Source organism: Dermacentor albipictus, chromosome 10 (assembly GCF_038994185.2).
Source record: "Dermacentor albipictus isolate Rhodes 1998 colony chromosome 10, USDA_Dalb.pri_finalv2, whole genome shotgun sequence".
In the NCBI taxonomy this organism is placed as follows: Eukaryota; Metazoa; Arthropoda; class Arachnida; order Ixodida; family Ixodidae; genus Dermacentor; species Dermacentor albipictus.
Genome location: NC_091830.1, coordinates 51,418,657 through 51,441,724, shown reverse-complemented (window position 1 = coordinate 51,441,724; position 23,068 = coordinate 51,418,657). Strand labels below are relative to the sequence as shown.

At 49.1% G+C, this 23,068-nt stretch overlaps 1 protein-coding gene across 1 annotated transcript; it reads right to left on the bottom strand.

Annotated features, from left to right (window-relative positions):
• Positions 1–437: 437 nt before the first annotated feature.
• Positions 438–22,725, bottom strand: LOC139050268 (uncharacterized). The gene is made up of 6 exons (XM_070526472.1): positions 20,982–22,725; positions 13,876–14,052; positions 11,166–11,432; positions 9,021–9,149; positions 3,204–3,542; positions 438–1,372 (listed from the first exon to the last, which is right to left on the bottom strand). Exons 1-6 carry the CDS (start codon positions 21,127–21,129, stop codon positions 1,260–1,262), a joined length of 1,173 nt encoding a protein of 390 aa, XP_070382573.1. The 5' UTR covers positions 21,130–22,725; the 3' UTR covers positions 438–1,259.
• Positions 22,726–23,068: the final 343 nt, after the last annotated feature.

The window sequence follows — 23,068 nt, the reverse complement described above, 5'->3', positions numbered from 1 at the left end:
TGCTTCCAACACTTGACCCTCTTATACAGGCACTGTGTTAATCTCCTCTTCGTTATTTCGGTCCACCTCTCCTTGCGTAGTGCATCTTCTACATGTCAATCTATATCGTTTATAGATTTCTCCTCGCTATGTCAGTTACCTTTTTTTCTTCACTTTCTTTTTCCTTCATAGGTTTAATTGCTCTGCTACTGACACTCCGTGTAGCACCGATAAATATTTCAGTTGAGAGTCAACGCTGTATGCGCCAGTGATTATTTGTCTTTTCCTCATAGAAGATCACGCATATTCCAGCTGCATGTGCACGACACGTCGGTCACCACGGGTCCCCGGCGGTCCGCTTGGTTGACATCCCTTTTCGAGAGTTTGTTATTTCTAGCTGTCGGTGAAGGCGAATAAGGCGGGCAACAGACGACTTAAACTGTGCTGGGCAAAAAACATTGTTGAGCAAAAGTGACATTTTATTATGCATCTCCATGCGACGTTCGCCACTAAAATGGGGCTCTCCCCAAGAAAACAGGACCTTAAGTAACCGACAATACTGTTTTTCACCAGAGTTTCACTGGGCATAGCGTTCTTTCGACCCTCCTCGATGAAACAGTGTTGGGAAATGAGGGCATTAAGTAATAGCAGTAATATCACATCAGCTTGCCAGTGCGATGCCGCGTAATCTTAAAGGCACAAGGCCATATAGAACACTTGCGTCAGGTGACAAATGGCTTCGTTTCCATGCGTTCGGTTGTACGCTCCCTGCCAACGAAAGGTACAAACGAAAGTAGTCCCTCGCACGAACACATACACAATGTGTTTTTTTTTTTTTCGAGTGAATTTCACCGTTAGCTCGATCGTGAAGCTTGCAGCAACATGACAGATTCATACTCGGAGAATTTCCATTTGCTGCTGGATTTTTTTAGAAGAAAGCTAATGACTTTCACACTGTAACAAATCTGCCACGCGCAATTTGGCCCAAAGTACGAGAGATTCCGTAATAGATGAGGCAGCTGCAGCAAATAAAGCACGTCATCGTCGCGCGAACCCTATGAAGCGTCGCATTGCTTTTTAGAGCACCAGCGGCGCAACGAGACGTGTGCTATATAGGGTTGCATTTTCCACCACCCCTCACTTTCGCCTGAGTTCTAGCTGTTTTTTTCATGTCCGGGGTATCGGTGTTGGACGCAGATACAACGCAGATTTATCTGCAAGTGGGTGGCATGTGTTGAATCCACGACGTGATAAGATTGAGCAGGGCTTGAGAGAATCGTTCATGTCGGGGTGTCGGAGCAAGGGTACAGGCTGTAGTCCACCCGGAACTGTGTCCGTTGGTCGGAGTTGTCGCTGCTGACGATGTAGAATACGAGGGGGCCTTGGACGGACACTGAAACAGCGGGGAAAGTACTCGTTAGCACATCTTTGAAAACTGCTTATTGGCATCCACAAAACAACGTCAGCTAAAACATTACGCAGACACCAGCGAATATGATTGCTAATGTGAACAAACAGCTTTTTTGAACCTACTGAATTATCCGAAAAGAAAATATTCGGCGGCTCGGTTAACCCTACCGCTCTACCGTCATGGCGTCGGCACATCGTTGGTAACCCTGGCAACGATATCGTTTCTGCTCGTTCATCGGCGGTTATGGCGGCCTTCCAGTGAAGACGAGCCTCGCGACGGTTTTCCAACATTAGTTCGGTTTCTGTTACATTCATCGCAGCAACACACTGCACGAGGCGTCGGACTCTCAATCAATGAGCTTTACCTCTGGCGTGTCGCCAGCGCCTCTCCGACCCATCAGCAAAGTGCGAAGGCACCAGAGCCTTTCCCTCTCCCCCGGTGACCGACCCTTGCATCGATATCGTTTCTGCTCCGCTTCCATGGCAGCTCTCTGCCCCTCCTTGAGGCCCTGACCACTTCTCATTCTACCGAAGAAAAATTCTGGCCGCTAGCCACAGGAACAAGGATAACAAGCCAAAGAAAGCTATTGCTTCGAAAAGCAGATTCTTTAATGTACACTGGATAAAGACACCAAAAATAGTTTACACTTATAAGGTGTTCTGTGAAAACGCTTCTTTTTCGTTGATGCTGGGGTTACACGTTCAGCGTACGGAGAGATAACCAGGGTCAATTTTCTTAAAGATCGCGCTAACACCATAGACGTCACTGTGACGTCAAGGATTTCAAACTGCCTTTGTGTATTGGGTCGTTGTGGCCCAGTAATTATTCTTGAAACTTGTCAAGTTCAATCTTTGGCTCTTTTAGAACGCAATTTAAAGCTCATGCGTACTGCAGAGGGCTGCCATATATAGAGACGGTTTACGCTCAAGCCGCCCATCGCCGCGCCACAGGCTTGCGGTCTTGCGAAAAGCTGCACATATGTAACACTTGCGCACAAATTTCGATTTCCCTGCGTACACAGTGTAAACCGTACACAATGTAAACCGAAATTTTTTGCAAAGTGTCCGATATGTGCAAGTTTTCGCACGACCGCACGCGTGCGGTGCGGCTTGCGGCGGTGGGCGGCTCCAGCGTAAATAGTATTGTCACTCCAGGCAAGCCGAAGAGCTCACGCCAGCGGAACCCTAGACTAGGGGCCCCGACCAGCTTGACTACCGTTTGTCATATTTTGTACGTTTTCTACTAGTACTTTACTACTACTACTACTTTACTACTACTTTACTACTACTTTACAACTACTTTACTTCTTCTTCTTCTACTGCTACTGGCGCAGGAACTTAATTGTCTGCGAGGTTAGTGACTTCTTATATAATATTCCTTTGCCTTATAGTCGGAGCCAATGTCAAACACGAGGTCCAAGGTCACAGATTTTGCCGCCGATGCGTCCGCGCCTCCATGAGCCCGCTCGCTGGCCCCTGTTAACTCGACCCCTCCTTTCTGCACGCGCATGCGCGCTCTGTGCCACACTCTCGCTCGCATGCCGCTACGGGATTGGCGCCTCCTGTCATTGCTCCACTCGCTGGTACGGGTGTGCGCGTTCAATGTTGAGCGTAGGCCTCTGTTAGCAGATTCAACAATGGGCCTTCGAAAATATCTAGTGGGAGAGTGCAAAGGCTCTGCGGAAACTATACAGTACCCGGAGGCGTAAATGCTTCCAACCTCTCCGGTAGGGCCACGTTTTAACCCTGCATTTGACTACGAATATTTCGAATCATCTGAGATACACAAGACGCATCATTCGGCAGCTACTCACTGTGTAGTACGACCGTTTGGTTTCCGCCACAGATCCTCACGGGCGCGGCCAGACCGCGCCGGCTGTCGTATCCCGGCGGCAGCTGGATGAAGTTGCTACGGCACTCCTGAGCAGCACCGCCGCCGTTGTTGTTACCGTTGCCGCCACGGCGGGTCGCCGCGGTCGGTGAGTACCGAGACACGGTGCGTATTTTGAGCGATATGGCCTGCAGCCAACTGGGGCGCGCGATGCAGACGGCGTAGTTGAGGGCGCGCACGAAGTGCAGTGCCTCCTCGGTGAACGCGAAGCTCCGGAAGGAGCCCCTGCAGCCGCCGTGGTGCTGCAGGCAACCGGGTTGAGCTGCGGAGACGGGGGGAGAAAGGCGTTGATTAGGGAACGCCAATTTGAAATCTCCTTCAAATAGTCCCCCTCGCTCGTGTTGTACTCTTGGTCCATAGTTATACTCAATCGCTGACCTCTCTTTATCTCCCCAAGCTTTCTATTCCTCCCTTTTCCCGGTCCAGCGTAAGGTGACCAACCGGACGCACTTCTGGTTAACATCCCTGGCTTCTTTCCTCCTCCTCCTCCTTCTGATCTCTCCACTTTCGAACATTAATGCTATCTTTCTCTCGTAGGCTAATAGAGCGCGGTGTCCCGCGGCTGACGCAATTCTGTAGCGAAGTACGTATGAGACAGTTTTAGTACTGCGTCATGACGATACGTACGCAGCGCGCAAGTGCTTTCCGGAACGCATGAGCGCGTGTCGCGTTAGTGCTTTTAGTACTGCGAAATGCCTATGTACGTAAGAGGGCGAGCGCTAGACGCCGGGCGCGTCGGAGCGCATTGGCCGCGTCCGCCAGTACGTCGAACCGTCGGTCGAACAAGGCGCTGCTGATCTCGCTAACGTGACGTAACGTGTGGGCGCGTTCCCGCTTCGTCGAACTATGTTTAGGCCTTTAAGAGACTCTACCTGTAATACGGATGAAATACACGTATCATATCGAGAAAAATAAAAACCGAGTTCTTACTTTCTGAGGCTGGCACGGTCATTTGCGACGAACTGCACCATAAGCAGGTCGAGCCTTTCGCGCAAGCAGTCCCACACTGAGCGCTTTCTCGAAAACAAATTTCCTATTTTTGCTATGCGTTCCCACCGCGCAGGTTGCGGGAATGGCTTCTGCGCGTTCAGCAAAGCCAAATCGTAGGCCGTTGAAAAGTACAGCCTTCCACTGGTCGCCTTTGACGCTGCCGTTTTGCGAAACTCCTTTTTCTCGCGCTTTCCCGAACAAACGAGAACCACGAGCGCCGCACGCAAGGCTCCCTACGTACGCACGCAAGAATCGGATGCGTGCGTACGCAACGGCCGCGTACGCATCACGCACCGTTCGTGTCGCGTTGTGCACATGCGCACTTTGCACAACGTAGCGATCTTACGTACGCAACGCCGTTGCGTACGTACGTCCGTAAACAGCACTAAAATCTGCCTAATGCGGTAACCTTCAATGGAATGCGTGTTAAAAACGTTTGTTCATTGGTAACAGCCATGGAAGTTTTACTGGTTACCACAGCATTGTAATCCGCAACTCTAGCAGTGCCACAAGGGGTGCATGCTCCTCATTCGGTGCTTCGCATGCCCTCCACCGGGATTTTCAGCCTTTTAATTCCCGAACATTATTCCTAGCTGGAAAACGCAACCATAGGCCCATCCATTGCCAGGCTCTAGAACCTGGGCTGTCGCCGGTGTTGCGAGAAGTCGCAGGCGGAACGCAGGTCACCTTCTGTGGCAATTAAGAAAAAACTGCAGGGCCGGCTTAACGTAAAACTGTTCCAACCCATTTTTATTCCAAATCTTGAATAGGTACAGATTGGAATAGCTTTACGTTATCCCGGACTAGGGAGCGAAAACTTCCGCACACGTGTTATGCGCCTCGGGCGCTGCTGCTTCAAACGGAACAAGTAGCGCCACTGACGGCGCGGAATGCTACTTACTGATCAGTCGTCTTAATCGAGCAAGCTCGCACATTGCATGACACTACGCTGGGACTATACGTTTAACATAGCGGGCAGAAATGTGGGGCGCTGAGTTGTTTTGCCATTAATGTTTTGCAAACCGGTTATAGGAACACTCAAGAGGCTAGGCCGTGGTTCAAGTTCCTTGGAAGACACAGGACAAATCTTGAATAGATAGCCAGACTTGAGCGGTACGAGGTCTGGGGCAAAGATAAACTATTAATTAAGGGAAAATGAGACATCCACCCAATCGTAGCAATTGCTACAAAGGGAAACCCGTACGGGTTCTTCGAAAGAAAAGCCTCGCTGTTGAAGAAAAATTCGTCCTGGCCCGGGACTCGAACCCGGCATCATTGCCTTTCCGGAGCAGCCGCTCCGGAAAGGCTGTGCGCGACCGTCCAAAGTACGCACTTGGCGGAGTCCAAGCCGCCCCGCCCCCCCCTCTCCCTTCCTCCCGCACTGCCCACGCGCTTTCCTCCACATTGACCTTTTTCGCGGAGCAGTTTGCTGTAAACGCGGAGGCAACGTAGGCAGCTTAGGCAAGCAATGAACCCGTCATCACGTGATCAAACATGGCAGCGCCCACGGGATGGCCCCGAAAAGGATCAAATTGGCACCCGAGGTTGAGTCGCGATCGTCGACTAGTTCCGCTTGCGGCTGGTCGCGAAATGCGCAGTTGCTGAGGGAGCGCAGCGGCGCCCCTTCCCCTCCCTCCCGTCCCCCCAAGACCTCCCGCGCGACGGAACACGGCGCGCTTGCTCCCTGCTTGCTTCCTTTGCGTGCGCCAGATTGAGCCGCGATTGTTCAGCATATAATGTTGGCTTCCATCGCGTGCTTTCACTCGCACATACAGCATACGACGCGCGGCGACTGTGTTATCGCTCTTGGATTTTACACGTAACATCACGGCGACGGCAAAATAGCGCTTACAGTGTCCATATAATTGCTCATGTTTTTGCAATAACATTCCTTGCGCGCTTTTCTTTTTCCTTCACAGAGAAATCTGGAGGGAAAAGGATATATTAACAAGATTTAGTGATATTACCAAATTCTATCAAAATCGGAGGCGAGTATTACCACCGCCTCACACTAAACTGAACAGAGCTGAGTCCGTTACTTGGAGGCGACTACAAACAGAAACTTATACGAGTCCCGTGCAACTAAAAACTTTCTACCCCGATATATACGAGAGCGATATGTGCAAGCTATGCAAGTCTGTTAGAGCCTTCAACCCTTCAACACATGTTGTGGGGATGTGAAATATACCAAAATAGAATGGCAGTCTCCCCAGAAAATCTACGGGCGCGGTGGTTGGCCGTGCTGCTCAGCTCAGAACTCCAAGACCAACTTTGGGCCGTCCAGCGAGCCAAGGAAGCCGCACGGGAGCAGCAGCTCCCAGTGGCCATCTAGGCGGCCCCAGGCCTCCCAATCGCCGGATTCCAAATAAAGTTATCACATCATCACAAGTTCTTGTGGGGCAACCTGAGGCTGTGTACCCAGAACATGACGGAGCGCCACACAGGCAAAGCTATATTTGAAGAATACTCCAAGTGGCTCGAAAAGTTCGAAATGACAGAGAAGAATGTACAGTCAGTAATGGACACAGCCTCAAACATGCACATAGTGGTTGCGTCGGCAGGCAGTGATCACTTGTGCATGGGGGACGCCCTTCACTATTGGTGACTGTTGATGGATTCCGCAGGAACGCATGCCTATACGAGTTTCTAGTGCAGTGTCGGGTGCTAGTCAGAGCCGCCCATTACAGAGCTCAGCAACTGGAAATTATCGTTGATCAGGAGTGCAAGACGTCATTTCTCTCGATGATTCAAGTCGTTGAAGTGCTGGAGATCGACATATTGGCCATGATCAAGAGCCTGCTGCAAAACCGTAGAGCTATTGTTAAGATAGCTTCACACTTCGCCGACGCGATGCTGGTTGCCGCCCAGTGGGACGAGGAGCAGGAGCTTGCATATTTGCTTAAGGGCTTCCACATGTCTGTGGAAACCCTTCCCAAAGAAAAGGACGGGAAGGCGTTTTTGCTCCTAGTGCTTCGTAGTGAAGTAAAGGTGTGTGTCTCACTACAAGCACCGAGGACAGCCGAATGCCGAGGTCCATGAAAGAAAGAATGCGCCGCAAATTTTAGCACCGTTTCCCAGTAAATGAGCACAGCGTGACTGCTGCCCTCCTGGATCCAGGGTTACAGAACTTGACCATGGTGGAGAACTACCTTAAGACGAACAGAATGACGATCGTTGAGTTCTGGACAGGCTAAGTTGAGAAGCACGTCAACACCAAAGACGTTCAGTAACAAAGCGCTTGCGCGTGACGACGACAACAACGGCTACACACTCGCTATTCTCGCAAAGCGACATTCATTCAGTTCAGAATGGGATAGCCAGCCGGCGTCGGAGTGCCATATCCTTTTTCGTACCGAAGAGCTCAGAGTCGTCAGACATCTCGGGGTATTGGTCCGCGATGCAAACATAACTGCCGCACCAGGCCTGCCTCGCGAAAAAGGTGTCTGTGTGCCTGCAACAAACGCCCACCGAGTGAGCTTTCGATTGCAGGACTATAGTCGTACAGCCGAACAGGGCCAAGCCTTCATAACACGACCATCGACAAGCTCGTTTTTACGCACAATAACTACGATGTCAGCAAGGGTTGTGTTTAGCAGGCCCCCCACCGGTGGCATTTAAGCTCAAACCTTGCAGAGGTCGTAGTGTTCTGCCGAGCTGCAAAGACGACGAAACTTCCGGATAGGAGGTGTGGGCGAACGCATGAAGTACAGTGAGCCAACTATGGCATGGCGATGTATACGACAATCGTGAGACTATAACGTGGTGCTTGTTTTAAGGTATGCAGAGTGTTATAGTTTTTTTTTTTTTGCTAGTAAGCCTGCATGCGTAGTATCCCATAAATGGCGTTTTTTTTTTCTCTGGCTTCTGTTGTCTCACTATACTATGCATAGATAAATAAATGGATAGATGAATACATCAGTGTGTGTGTACTCTTTATTCCTTTGATTTTTACTCGCGCAAATAAATGAATAAATGTAGAAGTAAAGTGAATGAACAAGGCGCCGGAGTATGTGATCCTTTCAAGGGACGAACTCTTCGCAGCGAAGACGATGCAGCTCTCCAGAAAAAAAAAATTAAAGAGGAAGCGAACCACATTCCCCTGTTTTTGCATATCTTTTTCTAAATTCAACGGGCTCCTCTCTCTCTCTTCTACCCCTCCTCCTCTTCCGCGCCTCGCCGCTGCCGATTCGTTGACCCCCGCGCCATTCACACACCGCCGCCTGCGATTTCTGACCGGCGCACAGGTCTATGCTCACGCGACACTCGTGGCGCCCTTTCTGGCCCAAAATCGTTCGCGTGTGAAACAGACTTAAGAGTGAGATGTGGGCCAACCATACCGCCGACCTCTCCATACAAGACGTAGGATTACCCACTTTTCCTTCCTCTGCCAAGTATTCAAGTCAAACTAGGCATTTCTCTCGCCCCTTGTGTACGACTTTTTTTAGAAACACGCAGAACATATTTCGCGCATACTAACACCGAGTTTTTTTCCCCCCTAAAACTGTCGCTGAGTGCATTGCCTTACCTGTGAACGTGCTATCGGCTGACGACTTCGAAGAGATACTTAATGGTATATTTTGTCTAATGTACGTGGCATATTGTGAAAACTATATTTTATGTTTTGTTCTAATGATTTTTCCTCTGCCTTTGCATTGTTTTTGAAGGCTGTAACCTCTGCCCTCCCTGCCTGGACATAAAGCAAGGTCTGCCAGTATTGCGTAAATAAAAGAATAAGTAAACAGTAGCTTACCCAACTTCTTGCTGCCGCAGCTGTACAGAATGATTCGGACTGACCACCGCCTCTCAAAGCCGGCTTTTGGGGTGGACACTTTCAAGGATAGGAGGCTGTGCTCGTCGTTCTCCGGGAAGTGCATCACCACTGCGGAAACCCACAGGCGTCAATTCATCATCATCATCATGGCTACGCCCACTGCAGGGCAAAGGCCTCTCCCATACTTCTCCAACTACCCCTATTATGCGCTAATTGTGGCCATGTTGTCCCTGCAAACTTCTTAATCTCATCCGCCCACCTAACTTTCTGCCACCCCCTGCTACGCTTCCCTACTCTCGGAATCCAGTCCGTAACCGTTAATGACCATCGGTTATCTTCCCTCCTCATTACATGCATTACAATTCACGAACAGCCACTCACAAATTCATCAGGGATCTTTAGGAATAACGCGCCCACGCGGATTTTATCCCCGAATGAGCAAGTTGAGCGACAGTACGTAGGTGCAGGACCCAGACTCGGCTCCGAGCTTGGAAGCCGGTTGGCGCACGCTGAGGAAATGTATTAAAAGAGCTTTGTTTCTAGTCAGGCGCTGTAATTTCAGACTTAATTCAGCCCCTGGTAAAATGGTGCTATTGTTTATAAATGCCGACAGAACAAAATTCTATCCAAGAAAGCCAAAACAATCCACACTAAATGAGCGTACAACATCAATACGAGGAAGACTCAGAAAATAATTATTCTACAGTCACTCAGAAGGAAAGAAACACACTACGTATGCCGTTAACCTTACCATAATGAAAATAAATGCATCTAATGCCCGATGCGGGATAATCACATGACGTGTGGCAAGCATGAGCGGTCTCGGCTCATGCTGAAACACTTAAGTTCACAGCAAAGCCCATAAAGAATCACTAATGTCAAAAAGTTATCGTGACGTGAAATGAAATAAAACAAAGGCACACACCACCCCTGGCACGCCAAATGTGAGTGACACGAGAAATTCATCATTAAGCTTTACAGTATGATAAAAGTTACGTCGCATAACGGCTACCTGCTAATGAGCTGCGGTAACATTCTCTTCTGTTGCGGACATACTGCCGCTTGTTCTTTTCCGATGATTTCATGGCCGACAGACGGTCTATCTGTTGTAAAGCTCTTGAAGAATTCAGTGTTGGGCTCACCGCCGAAGAGCTCCTCAATAATGCGCTGGTGTTATCAACGCCAAGCGACATCAAAATTGCTTGGTGCCGACGAAGGCCGGAAACTGGGACAACTCGCAAAGAAAATGGGACAACGCGATCACATGAAACGTGAAATCGCCCCCTCTGAAATGAAAATTTAGCCGCTTTAGCCAAGTAAGACTCCGTGCGTTTAGCAGTCAAAGTAGACAGTAAGCAGAAGCACCCTTCAAGTTTGCCTATTCGATTGGCTTTCATGCACCAAATACTTTTTGCGGTTGGTTGTGAGCCCATCACCACGTCACCCGCCATAGATCAACCCCCTGTAACACCACTATTAGCTAATAGAAGCCTGAAAACTGTATTACATTCAAGCGCTACCCGAATCTGAGCCATTTGGTGTGTACGCGTCGCAAACTACCAGCTGAATCGCGAAACAGGCGACAGTATATGAGAGGACGAGGCGCGCTGGAAGACTGACTGATTGATTGAAGGGGTTTAACGTCCTATACAGACATAACTGTGTCTGTGAATAACACCGTAGTTGAGGGCTCAGCAATACTTTCGAACACATTGGGTTTTCTAACGTGTTTCTAGACGAACGTAGAACAACGGAAAGTTCAGTTAGCTGGCAGGGATTCATGCTGGAAAAAAGTTATAGGCGTGAGCACAACCCCTCCCCCCCCCCCCAAAAGGAAAGGAAGGACAATGCAAACACCGTTTGCGTTGTCCGTTTGCCTCTTTTCATGACCGCATGTGGAAGCCCAACTTTTCCTAACGCGTACGCGGTATTTCTGTCTCCCGCAGAAATGCGGCCGTCGTGTCAGGGAATCAAACCGCGCGACCTCGTGCTTAGCAGCTCAACGCCATAGCCACTAAGTCACCGTGACGGGTCATACAAAACGGCATGTCACCACGAGGGACAGTAAAAGTATGCAGAGCACTCAAAATTATCTGAACACAAGGACCATAGAGATCGGTGTACCGTGTTGTCCGGCGTTGTGTCCGCACAGCTCCGGCACGTACGAGTCGCTGCCGTTGACGAAGACCCGCAGGGAGTCGTTGAGGCAGCGTCCGGCTACCGGCGGCAGAAGGTGGAACTCCTCGAGCTCCAGGCGCAGCTGGCAGGTTGACGCCGGCAGCAGCACCGTCACCGAAACGTTCTCGCCGCCGGCGAAAGGTTGAGGGAACCGGGGCTGGACGAAGTACGAGTTGTTGGACAGCGTCGTCTCCACGTTGTTCCGCGCTTCGTCTGGTGGGAAAGAGGCGCGCGCAACGTGACCATAGGGTAGAACGTCTTAGCCCGGTATACCGTACGCGGTATACCGGGTTACCTGAGAGGTAACCCGGTATACCTGGGTATACCGCGTTACCGGTGAGGTAACCCGGTATACCCAGGTGTACCCATAAGTTGAAGGCGACAACAGCGACAACAACAACAGTCTTAGCGTAGCAGAAGGCGTCGGGTTAAGCAAGCAGACAGGCATTAATTTAATGCTTCGAGGCTTCTTTGTGTTTTGCTTTAGATAGAGATCGATGTCAGAAATAGTATTTTACTAGTAGTGATATTTTCACGCGGTAGTGTTAGAACAAGGTAGCTAGTGAGAAGAGATGATTTGGCACACGTTGTACGGAGTGCTGGCAACCCTGCCCTTTGGAAGAAGCACAGTTTAAATGAGTAGGCGAGGCAGATGGGGCAGGTTTCGTCTGTAGGATCTGCAATTAAACCATCTGTAGAGCCGGAAAGGATATGTTAGCGAAGCAGGTTGGGAAGCTAGAAGACGAACTCAAGTACGAGTAGAAGCAAACGAGGGTACAGTCGAAGATAAGCTAGCCAAAGCATGCAATAAGTTCAGGGCCAACACTGCCGTCGAGCTGTAGTACGTGGACGCTTCGTTGCGAGTACCGCGAAGAGTGCTGGCTTCGAAGAGGGGACGAAAGCACAGGAATCCAAAATCGCCAGCCGGAACGGAAATCACTAACGGAAACGTCAGTGACGGTTGCGAAGTGGCTACCACATGAAGCGGCGGCAGAGACTGAGGGCAGGGACCCCGAAGAATAATAGCCAAAGGGGTCACCAATCTCGGGAATGTTAGCAAGGAAATGCAAATAGAGGCGTGCGCAGTCCCAAAGGTTGAAAGGCAGGGAGTGTGAAATTGAAAGGGCAGTGGTTGCAATAAACGGGAATTCGGACGCGAGCTTAACTTAAATGCGCCTGCGAGATCAGGAGCATCCGCTCGTCATTGATAATTGTATACGGGAAGAGTGCGAAAAAAAAAAAATGACTGCGTCAAAGAATGGCGCGGGCGTAGTCATGCTCACTGGGCGAGGTATGAAGTGGAATATCGTAAAAAAGACACGTAAGGAGCGTTAACTGCGCATGAGAAGGTTTAACAAACGTGGCTGGAAGTAAGTAGCCTACTTATGAGCAAGTAATGATAGCAAAAATCAAAATAAATAATTCATTACCTCCGTTAGGAGTAGTCCTAATGAGTTCAGAAAATCGTGCCAGGTGATATTAGTAGGCGATATGAATGCTCCAATGGAAGACCTAGGTGGTTATGCTGATTACAAAGGTCGCCTAGAGTTGGATCTGTGTAAGAGCTGGACGCCGTAGTAATTGACAAAAAGAATACACATCATTGACAGGTAACGTGGCAATGCGTAAATAATTAGTCATGTATCGACGGCGCCTTAAGTCTCAGAAAAGGTTTACAAACGACTATACTCAATTACGATACATGAACAAGGAAAAGATGACCTGGGTAGCGAACATAAATGCATAATGTTATACATTGGGAGAGACAGCGACGCAAACAGGAAGCGACTGCAGCGGAATATATAAAAATGAATGAGAAGCAAAACCGCAGAAATGGCCAGAAGCACACAGAAGAAAATGAATGCGCTTCCTACAGCAGTCTGAATACACGTAACTGCTAAGTATAATGCAGCAGAAGACACGGCAAACACGGCTAAAGAATCATCGGAGCGCAAAGAGAAAACCACGTGACTGGTGATACAAAGAAAGAAAAAAAGAAGCAAGCTATAGAAGAGCATAAAGCATGCGTTCGACCGCCCACCCAATGCCTGCAAATTTTCTAATCTCATCGCGCCATTTTCTCGGCCGTCCTCGACTGCGCTTTCCTTCTAATGGCACCCATTCTGCGACTCTAAAACATTCTGCCTGTTTATCTGCCCCACGAATTACTGTGCCTGCCCAACTTCACGCTTTCCTTTTCAGGTCAACTAGACTAAAGAACACTTTCCTGTCATTCGAATTAAAGCCCCTTAAACTTCGTAATGTAGCGCCACGCTTTGAAGAACGCCACCTCCTCCTCGCGTGCTCTGGCCGAGGCCGACGCCGCGTCGCTATTGGCCTAATAGCATCACGTGGGCCCTCGCGCCGTGCTTCAGCGCCATTTTCGCTCGAGAAGCGTCTACGGAGTGGCGAGGAGCGCATGTTGGCACCGTTGCCACGCTCGAGCGGTGTAGGCGGCGCCACGGTCGAGGAAGGAGCGTGAAAAAGAGGATAAGCGAGGAGGAGTGAAGGCGCAGGAGTAGAGTGTCGCTACTTTACGAAGTTTAAGGGGTTTTAACTCGAATCACGTGTCATTAGTCGGGAGGGCAGGCGTCAGGAACTTCCCAACGCCACCGGAGAAAGGCGCGCCGTCATGAACACTTGCGTCACAACTCACAGATGCAGCAGACCCCGAATCCGTCCGCGCAGTCTCCCTCCCTCGTGCCCCTCGAAAAGCGGCAGTCGGGCAGCGACATGCAACGGCCCGTGCGGTTGAGCTCGCTCTGGCACATGTCCACGAAAAAGCCCATCACGGGGAAAGGGTCCCACGACTTCGTAATGAGGTCCGGGCTCACTGAAAAGCACAAGAAAATTAATTAAGACATAATGCGCAAAGACGCTAAATGCATCACATGAACCACAAGTGTTTCGTCTGTTTGGAAAAGCAGCACTAAGAGACGGGACCAACACAGACGCGACGCTGACTCGCATCTGAAACCTTTACTGAAGAACCGCATAAAGAACCTACTGGGACTAACTGACAGTAGCGACATAAATAAACCAACAGTGAGAACAATTTGCATATATGCGGCCGTATTTTTCTTTAAAGGGCCCCACACCAAACAGGACTGCAAATGTTGGTTGCACAGTAAATTGTACGGTGCCGTATAAGGGACGCCTTAAAGCAAAAAGTAAAAAGAAATTGATTCGTTATTCGCGGAGAAAGGAGAAATCGAAACGTCGCGTTGCCATTCTGCCAAGAGGCAAGCTTCCCTGCCAGCGTACCTGGTCCATCCTTCTCCCTCGACTAGCATCCGAAAGCGATTTTTTCCTTCCCGACTTCTTCAATACCGCGGCGCGTAGGGAAGCGTCAGGTGTGCGTAGCAAGCTCCCATTGGTTCGTTAAACGTTCCAAAATATGTGCCACGTTCAATCTTTGCCTGCTTCATAGCACGATGTAGTCAATTTTTACCGAAAAACAATGGATTATAGCCTGAGCAGAGGCCGCTGACATCTACGGTGTCGTGGTGATCTTGTGCGGGACGTTCAGGGCGGTGTCGACGGCCCGTGTTCTCCTTTGGCGCTTTTTCTGGCTTACCAAGCCTAATGTTGCGGTGGGTATGACGTTTTTGGTATTGTAGAAGGAGCGTAAACTATTTTCAAATCGACAAGGTTTGAGTCCGGCGTCTCTTTAGTGGGCCTGGGCACCCGCCGCGGACGCGGTTCCGAGACCTTGCCTCGAAGCGGCTTCCTCGGCTCGCTGGACGGCCCAGAGTTGTACTTAGAACGGTAATTCAATAATACAGGTGAGAGCACTGTTCTCTTTAGCTTGCCTTTACGCGGAAGCTATAGCTCGGGAGCTCGTCTCTGAATACTTGGCAACGGAGAAATCGTTTTTCTCGGTAACCAGTGTAGATGAGGTTTGCTCCACTTAAAAGAAGTTAAAAAATTAGTGGCAATAGCCAGCATTGTTTTAATTGCTGCTCTCACTGTTTTTTTTTCAATAATCCATGAGGACTGCAATACCACAGAAAAGAATTCCAGTATCAATTACAACCATAATAACTTGGTAATGAAGACAGTAAACAGTCTTTCCCACAATGCTGTAAACTGCGCGTAATAATACACATAAAACGGACAAATATCGTGTATTATGCACCGGTTTGAAGGGGACCACTAATTTGTGAGCAGGACTACTGCCACGCCCACCAAACGTTGCAACAATGTAGGCTGCAAGCCTTAAGCTCATGCATCAGATTTGTCCGGTTGAGATTCTCTAACGTATACAGTTTACGAAACTGCGATATCAATTTATGGTGAAAAATTATAATCTGTAAACTTCGTGCTTTTACGCTCTTTCAAACATAATAATTTAGTTATTTTTTAGGTAAACAATCTAGGTCCCAAATCAAAATTATCTTTCTTAGAGTTCCTAGAGTTTACTTTCCTTTCTGAAATGCAACAAATATCACTCAAGTCGACTCGGCGATCATTTCATCAACGCCTTTCTGCGTTTTACTTGTAAAGAGGGCAATAGGAGTTGGCCCCGAGCTAATGGTTCAGAATTTTCAAACTTAGTTAGCAAAAGTAACAATGTAAATGCATAGGATAAATTTTCTGCAAGCTAGGCTCCCAGAGACCAAAAACTATGGGACTCTAGCCATTGCTTAGGCAGCATATCAAATGACATTACAATAGAACAGTAGGCACTTTAAATTTGGCCAAAAGAACTAACACAGGTATAGTACAGCTAACACGAAAACGCCCACAGAAGCAACGGCAGGTTTAAAAATTTCTGACAGGGCATTTTATGTAAAGCTCCTGTAATGTACACTATATCGAAAGCAGTAGGGACTATGTATGTTTGTAAAAACGTTTTTAGTGTCTAACTGGGTCTTGCAGCTAGAAAAATAAACTTTATTTGGCAAACACGAATCAGAAGGAGCTCAAACTTGAAACGCGCATATTTCAAAGTGCGCACGAAAGTAAAGGAGACAACGCTCGTGTACAAAAAGATCAAGCTATCATGGTACCATCAGCGTGATCATGATTACAGTCAGCAGCATATTCTCCTTCTTTATTTAAAATTAGGAGCGCAAGTTTGTTTAAAATTACATACATTCACACAAGGAATGTAGATCCGGCGCACCAATAACAAAAGAGGCAAAATTGGTGTATAATACAAGCATAAATATTAGTATAAGTGCACAGAGAGATAACAGCCACATCGTATCAAGGGCGGTTCTTAAAGCGAAGCCTTCTTTCACTCTTTCCTTCGACCTTTCGACTGCTGCTGTTGCTGTCTTGCACGCCGCATGGGGGGTTGGTTGAGAACGTGTCTATTGTGCAGGGCAGCGTCGCGGGAGAGGTGCCTACGACACCTTTCCAATGAACTCCATGGACGTCAACACTGTGCCCTCTGGAATTCCCCGGGCCGTCGACACAATGTCTTCTGGAAGGCTATAATTACGCGTGACCCCCCCTCCTCCCCCCTCCCCCACCGCGAAAGCATTGCAGAAGCTGCAACGCTTACCTTTGTACTCACGCGCAAGAGCCCAGAGGGGAGATATAATGGCGGAAAGAGGAGACGGAGAACGCGCAAAGCCGATGCCGCAACAAAACGGGTGAATGACAGCCTCGCCCCTCTTCGCCCATGGCAGCTTGCGCACATGGAAGGATCGCGGGACAAGAGATCGGCGTTGTCAGAAAGCAAGCATCCTCCGTTTGGGGTCTCTTCAATAAAAAAAAAACGCTACTACCAGACATGGCGACAGTTGCGGACAAACTGCAATAATAATAATAATAATAATAATAATAATAATAATAATAATAATAATAATAATAATAATAATAATAATAATTCGAAGAAGGGTACGGGGTGCGTTCCTGTTATTTCTGAAAAAATAAACACCGTGCAAGTTTGTCCATATGGACAACTGACCCAGGGTGTTCAGACGTAACTGCGGTGTCAAGGTGACGATACGCAAGCGCCAGTCCAGCAAATCAACACTTCAGTCCCGATGCCCGAACCCTGCAACACTTGGACGCCGTGCTGCGCAAAGGAGTGGGGTGGGGGGGGGGGGGGGAGGGGCAGCGGGCGCTGGTCTGTCGGGCACGGGACGTGGTAACACCTATTTATCCTAAGGCTTCAATAACAACGATTTGTCTCCCTCTCTTACAGGCACGATGTAATAATGCGGCCGTGTGAGGGAAGGTGACATTGCCAACGTTCGGGTAGGCCACGAACAATGGCGCACAACAACGCCTCGAGCAAACACGACTCGCTGTGCGCTCTCCGTGCACTACGTGGATAAAAGCAAAGTGGTACACGCAACGTAACATTTAACACCACATCGCGACTGTCGTATGCCGTCAAAACTACCTCCAAATATCGTCAATGAACACAAACAGCACAGAAAGCTTCGCTTAGATCGATTCCCGCAGTGAATTGGATCTGCATAGCTTTGGTAAGGCTTTCTTTTTTGTTTTATTTTTCCTAGCCAGACTCTCGCCGCTGGGGTTTAGAGCAAACCTGGACCCATGCGGGGGCTCAGTTTGCGCAGGCGCTGCCACCTGCCCATTCTTGCAAGCGCAAATTTCGTGCGAATTGAGTCTACCATAAAGGCATCCATTATAAGATGACCCGAGGAAATAACTCAACATGTAATTTTGAAGATTAGACCCAACTTTTCAAACAGAAAGAGTCAGGCGACTTATCCTATAACACCAGATTTGAAGCAGCTCACGCGAGAGATTGATAACCGATTCCAGACCTGCAAAAAAAAAGGAACTAATTTCAAGAAGGCCCGCGGTCATCTGCTCTGCTCCTGCGTCGGTCCTCACAACAAGAAGCATCATAGAATGCGACAAGCGAGTCGGAGTTGGTGTCAACACGTCACGATGTTCTGCTGCCACGTGACCACATTCTGCCCCAATCAGGACACAGTAGGAAAGAAACCGAAGCTGGCTGTAGAAAAAGCTGATTATATTAAAATCAAAAAAGGACACTGCGAAGCTTGGCAGTGTTTTTTTCTAAGGCTTGGCGGATTGTTTATTACTTGGCCGTTGGTGTAGCCGGTGGTCGTTCAGGAAAGCACTGCCCTTTGATGTATATACTGTCCTTTATTTTTCTAGTTACAGTTATACGTGTCAAGATCTCGTCAGAGGGTCCGGTATAATATCATCTTATAATATTAGCTCCTCCAAGTTGTTCAGCCTCCGTGCGCTCCTCTCCCAGCTCTCCCCCAGCCATCATTCCATCCCATCCGCAGGCCCGACCAAAGATTGTAAACTTGAGAAGCGTTTCGGGGTACTAGGAAGCCGCCGCCGGAGAAAAGCTCGTTCCATTCGTAACGGCAGAGCGTCTGGAGTACGTACCTCAATTGACGACACACATGCACGCACGCACGCACGCACACACAGGAAGACAAAACAGAAAAAGAACGCCAATGAGTACAAATAACGTCCCAACACGAAGGGCTACAGAACTTTCCCTCATCGCACAAGAAAAAATAATGGTCACCAGTCGAAATATTATGTCAGTATACTCCTTGAATATTAGGAACCACTTTCATTATCTTTCAATTTACTACGAACATATTCTCGCAATGCCGGACCGGGCGTTAGGTCATTGACGTTACCGTGATGTCATGAAACAAAGCTACATTTACTGACATCGCGTAGCAACAAGGCTACGTATGATGCTTGTAAAGAAAAAAAAGAAAAGGCGAAATAAACGAGACTACCACTCGCGTTTCTTCACGCTGCGCTCGCGTTTATGGGCAGCGATCCTCTGGAACAGAGGGAGCTAGTAAATCGTGACGACATGATGCACCGCCCTCCTGGGTAGAGAAGCTGAAACTGCGGTTCGTATCAACAGGAGTGGCAACGAATCCCTCGGGGCACTGCGATGCGTGCCAGTGTATTTTGAAAGAATTCGGGGGTGTGGAACTTCGTGTGACGTTGATTTGTTTGATCAGTTAATGTCTGGGTTTCCCGTGCCAGAACAAGGATCTGATTATGAGGCACGCCGTAGCGGGATGAGAGAGGGGGGAGGGAGAAGGGCGCCAGATTGACTTTAACCACCTGGATTTTTTTTTTTTTAAATGCTTGCACCGAATGGACAGTCAGACGAGCGACTACAGAGCCGCAGGACTACCACCATGGGTTACAAAAAGAACACAAAATCAAGGTAACTACAAGTTGAAAAAATGTCTTGTAAGTGCTCATGCAAATCACTTGAAACTGCTATCGTGTACTTGCTCGGTGCTCATGATTCGTTTGGCTGAAGTGCGTCCGTTAGCAGTGTTGAAAATAAAAGAAAGGCTTTCCATTAAATTTCACGTGGAAACCTGCTTGCAAGTGCCGCAGTCACAAAGGAATTTTCTTGCAAAAATCTTGCAATGTTTATTTCTCTCTTGGATCATACAGAACGTTCAGCTAATATTCTTCTCGTCATTTTTACATATCTGCTTTGCTCTTTATTCAACCATTATACGTTGAAGTGCAACCGGTAATAAATATAGTTGTCTGTGCTGTGCTCTCACTTGAGATTATATACTTTTATATTTTTAGGGCTTCACTAGTTTGTAACTTTAGTGCTTTTGGAAGCACCTCATCGGCTCATCACTCCCAGATATGGCTCCTTTTATTTTTTCCCCGGGAGACGATAAAGAAATCTGAACCAAAAATTCAGTTGAATACATGTCACGATAACTGTCGACGTTAATGCGATTAGCATTCAAGCAATGTAGCGAAACACCGTATTGCCGAAATACATTTATTTAGAATCTGTAGTCATTCTCAGATTTTAATTGTTTCGGCAATATGCGACACGCCCTGTGTCGGGGATCGCCCCACTTTGCTATGACAATCGCTCGCCAGGGTCTACGGGCATGGCGACGACTGTACGAAGGCGAAACGTTGACGAAGATGGAATGAAGAAGGTGAAATGACGTTGATGGAACGAAGAAGGTGGCATAAAGACGGCGGCATGATCGCAACGCAAGACCAATTATAAAAGTGATGACGATGGCATAACTATGACAGAGTGAGGATGACCGCACGATGACAATTGGGGAACGACAACCACGTGATGATGGTGGCACGACGACTGTATGACGACTATTCGACGACTACTGTGCGACGTGAATCGGATGACGAAGCTAGAATCACGACCGCATGATGAAGATGACACGACTACTGTGTGACGTGAATTGGATGACGAAGCTAGAATCACGACCACACGATGAAGATGGCACGACGACTGTATGACGACTATTCGACGACTACTGTGTGACGTGAATCGGATGACGAAGCTAGAATCACGACCACGGAACGTCGGCATCATGACAACGGTTTGACAGCGAACGTATGACAACGGGGGCCTGAATCACGATTGAATGACGACGGCATGATTGCGATGGAATGACGAAAAAGGAAGCACGTCGATGGAACGACGAAAGCGGGTTGACGATATGGCATGGCAGTTGGATGACGTTTCTGAAATGATGGAGATGGCACGATGACTGCGTCACGACAAAAGGATAACGACGACTATATGAGTACGACCACGTGACGACGGCTTCATGACGGTAATCGGGTGGAAACGATGGAACGATTACAATGGTAACACACGACCACAAGCAGATAGATGTTCAGTGGCCCGTGCTAGCAGACTACTTGGGTCAGTCGGTTGGCGCAAGGGGATATATAGATAGACTCAAGTTACCCGAAGTAGACAAATAATGCTAATTGCATAAAAACAAAGCAGCACGTACTTACCTTTGAGACGCTGTCTATGCGGTGCGCAGATAGCTGTATCGAGAGCGACGAGTAGCGCCAACGCTACCGCTGATATCCCCGTGAGAACGCGAACAATCCACAATTGAGAACCGTCAGAGTGCACCACCAGAGCAGATCCGGAAGCCATTGCGGCGCCGATTAGGTCGCGGGGTGACGTCAGGAAGTTCAAGGCGCTCTTATCACCTCATCTTCGTCGCACTGTCAGCGGCGCCGCACAGGGTCGTAGCGATTCCGCATTCCACATGGCAGGCGGGCAGACCTCCATTGGATCCTGTAACGCAACCTTCCGTACCGCACGCTCTTCGGTCGTCTGCTCGATGCCGTCTGTTCTTCATAGAATCGAACTTTTCACGCAAAGACACCACGCACGTTTTTCGTCCATCCGAAGCACTGCCGTACGAACTCGCGAACGAAGGGACCAACGAGCAAAGCGCTAAAGAATCTGCTTCTGGCTATCTCGATCAGCGGTCGCCTGTTCGCAAGACAACGCACACCATGGAAGCGTCAGGGACTGCGGAAGTTATCACAATGGGACGAAAAAAAAAAAAAGAGATATGGCATCCGATCACGAGGGTGTTGATGTCTAAAAGAAGGCACGTGTTGCACTTTGTTTTGCTCGCTTAGATCAGCTGGAATTCAACGCCACGAAGCGGGTCAAATGTGAACTGCACCGACGTTGGTCCAGCAACGTCGACCACCAGAAACCTTGAGCACCGCTGTACCGGTTTCGAAGAAGTTGCACGTGCACCAGGGCGTGATAACGTCAGCGGTCCGATGACGAATCCTGTGCGAAGGAAAACGAATGGCTGAAAAAAAAAAACCTCCGGCAGGTGTATCTTCGAGCACAAACGAACTAAGCAATCACCGTAGTTCCTTCGGCGAAGTCAAACTTGGCTCGGATGTATATTTTCACTCTTCACCGCGCAAACGCATCGTGACAGAAGTGAAATGTCTCCCGCTGTTCGTCCCGCGCATTCCTTCCGGCTGGCAAAAAAAAAATTTACCGGAGCCAACCACCCGAACGTCCTTGCCTTGTCGTTGAGCACGGCACGGTGTCGTCGATCCCAGAATCTTTTCGGAGGCGAAGAAGAACCGGCGACGGCAGAGTGCTTGCATCCGTCGCCGGGTTATTTCCAAAACACGCCGGTGCTGCAAACATCGGCCCATCGGCTGCGCCGGCCGGGCAACTCAGGGAGGGCGTCGTCGGACGTCTGCTGACAAGAAAAAAAGTCGAGAAAAAAAAAAAGAAAACAGTAAACGAAAGTGGAAAGGGAAAAAGGGAGAGGCGGGACAGCGGAGCGTGACAAGGAACCGGAATGCGTGGCTTCGTGGCGTTTCACTTCTGGAAGGGTGTCCACTCCCCCCTCCTCCGAAAGCGAACACGTAAAGAAAGGATGTGTCTCGTGGTCCCGCAGGACAACGGGCAGCCCCCGCGAAGTTCTTGCGCGTACCTAGAAGTATACGTGGAAAATGACTGTGGCGAGCGGTGGGCAGGCGGATGGGGGAGCGCTTGGTTAACGCATTTCGAAGCGACGGGGCACGGAGCTGCAATAGGCGCGCATGCAGGTGTCCTGCCCAAAAAGAAGCCCCCAAAAAAGGGGTGGTTCAACTTTCTCGGCAGGCCGGGCCGGTGCGAGGGTCGTTGCGCCGACCGAGTCCGCGCGGACCGGAGCCGCGATGCATCATCGTTACCCTCTCGCCGGGACCTCCGCGGCCCATTCCGACCGAAACCTATTCTGTACATACATATATATTATGCAAGCGCTCTGATGGGTTTCCCTCACCATTACATGAAGGTGGATCGGCAGCCGTGAGGGGTGATGCGAACAAAAGCAACGCGGTAGCTTTAGCGACGAATGGTTCCGGCTTTGTGCTGCGTAGCCCTACGCCGCGGGTTCGGCTCTTTTGTGGCCACGGCGATCGCGTTTCAACGACAGCAGAATGCAAGACGTTCACGCAATATCGTCATGTTTGGTGCAAGGAAACACGCGAGCTCGTGGCAAGCATCACGTTTGGGCGGGCGGCGTTCCTCTTGTTCACACTTCATGCTAAATCAAGAGCGTAAT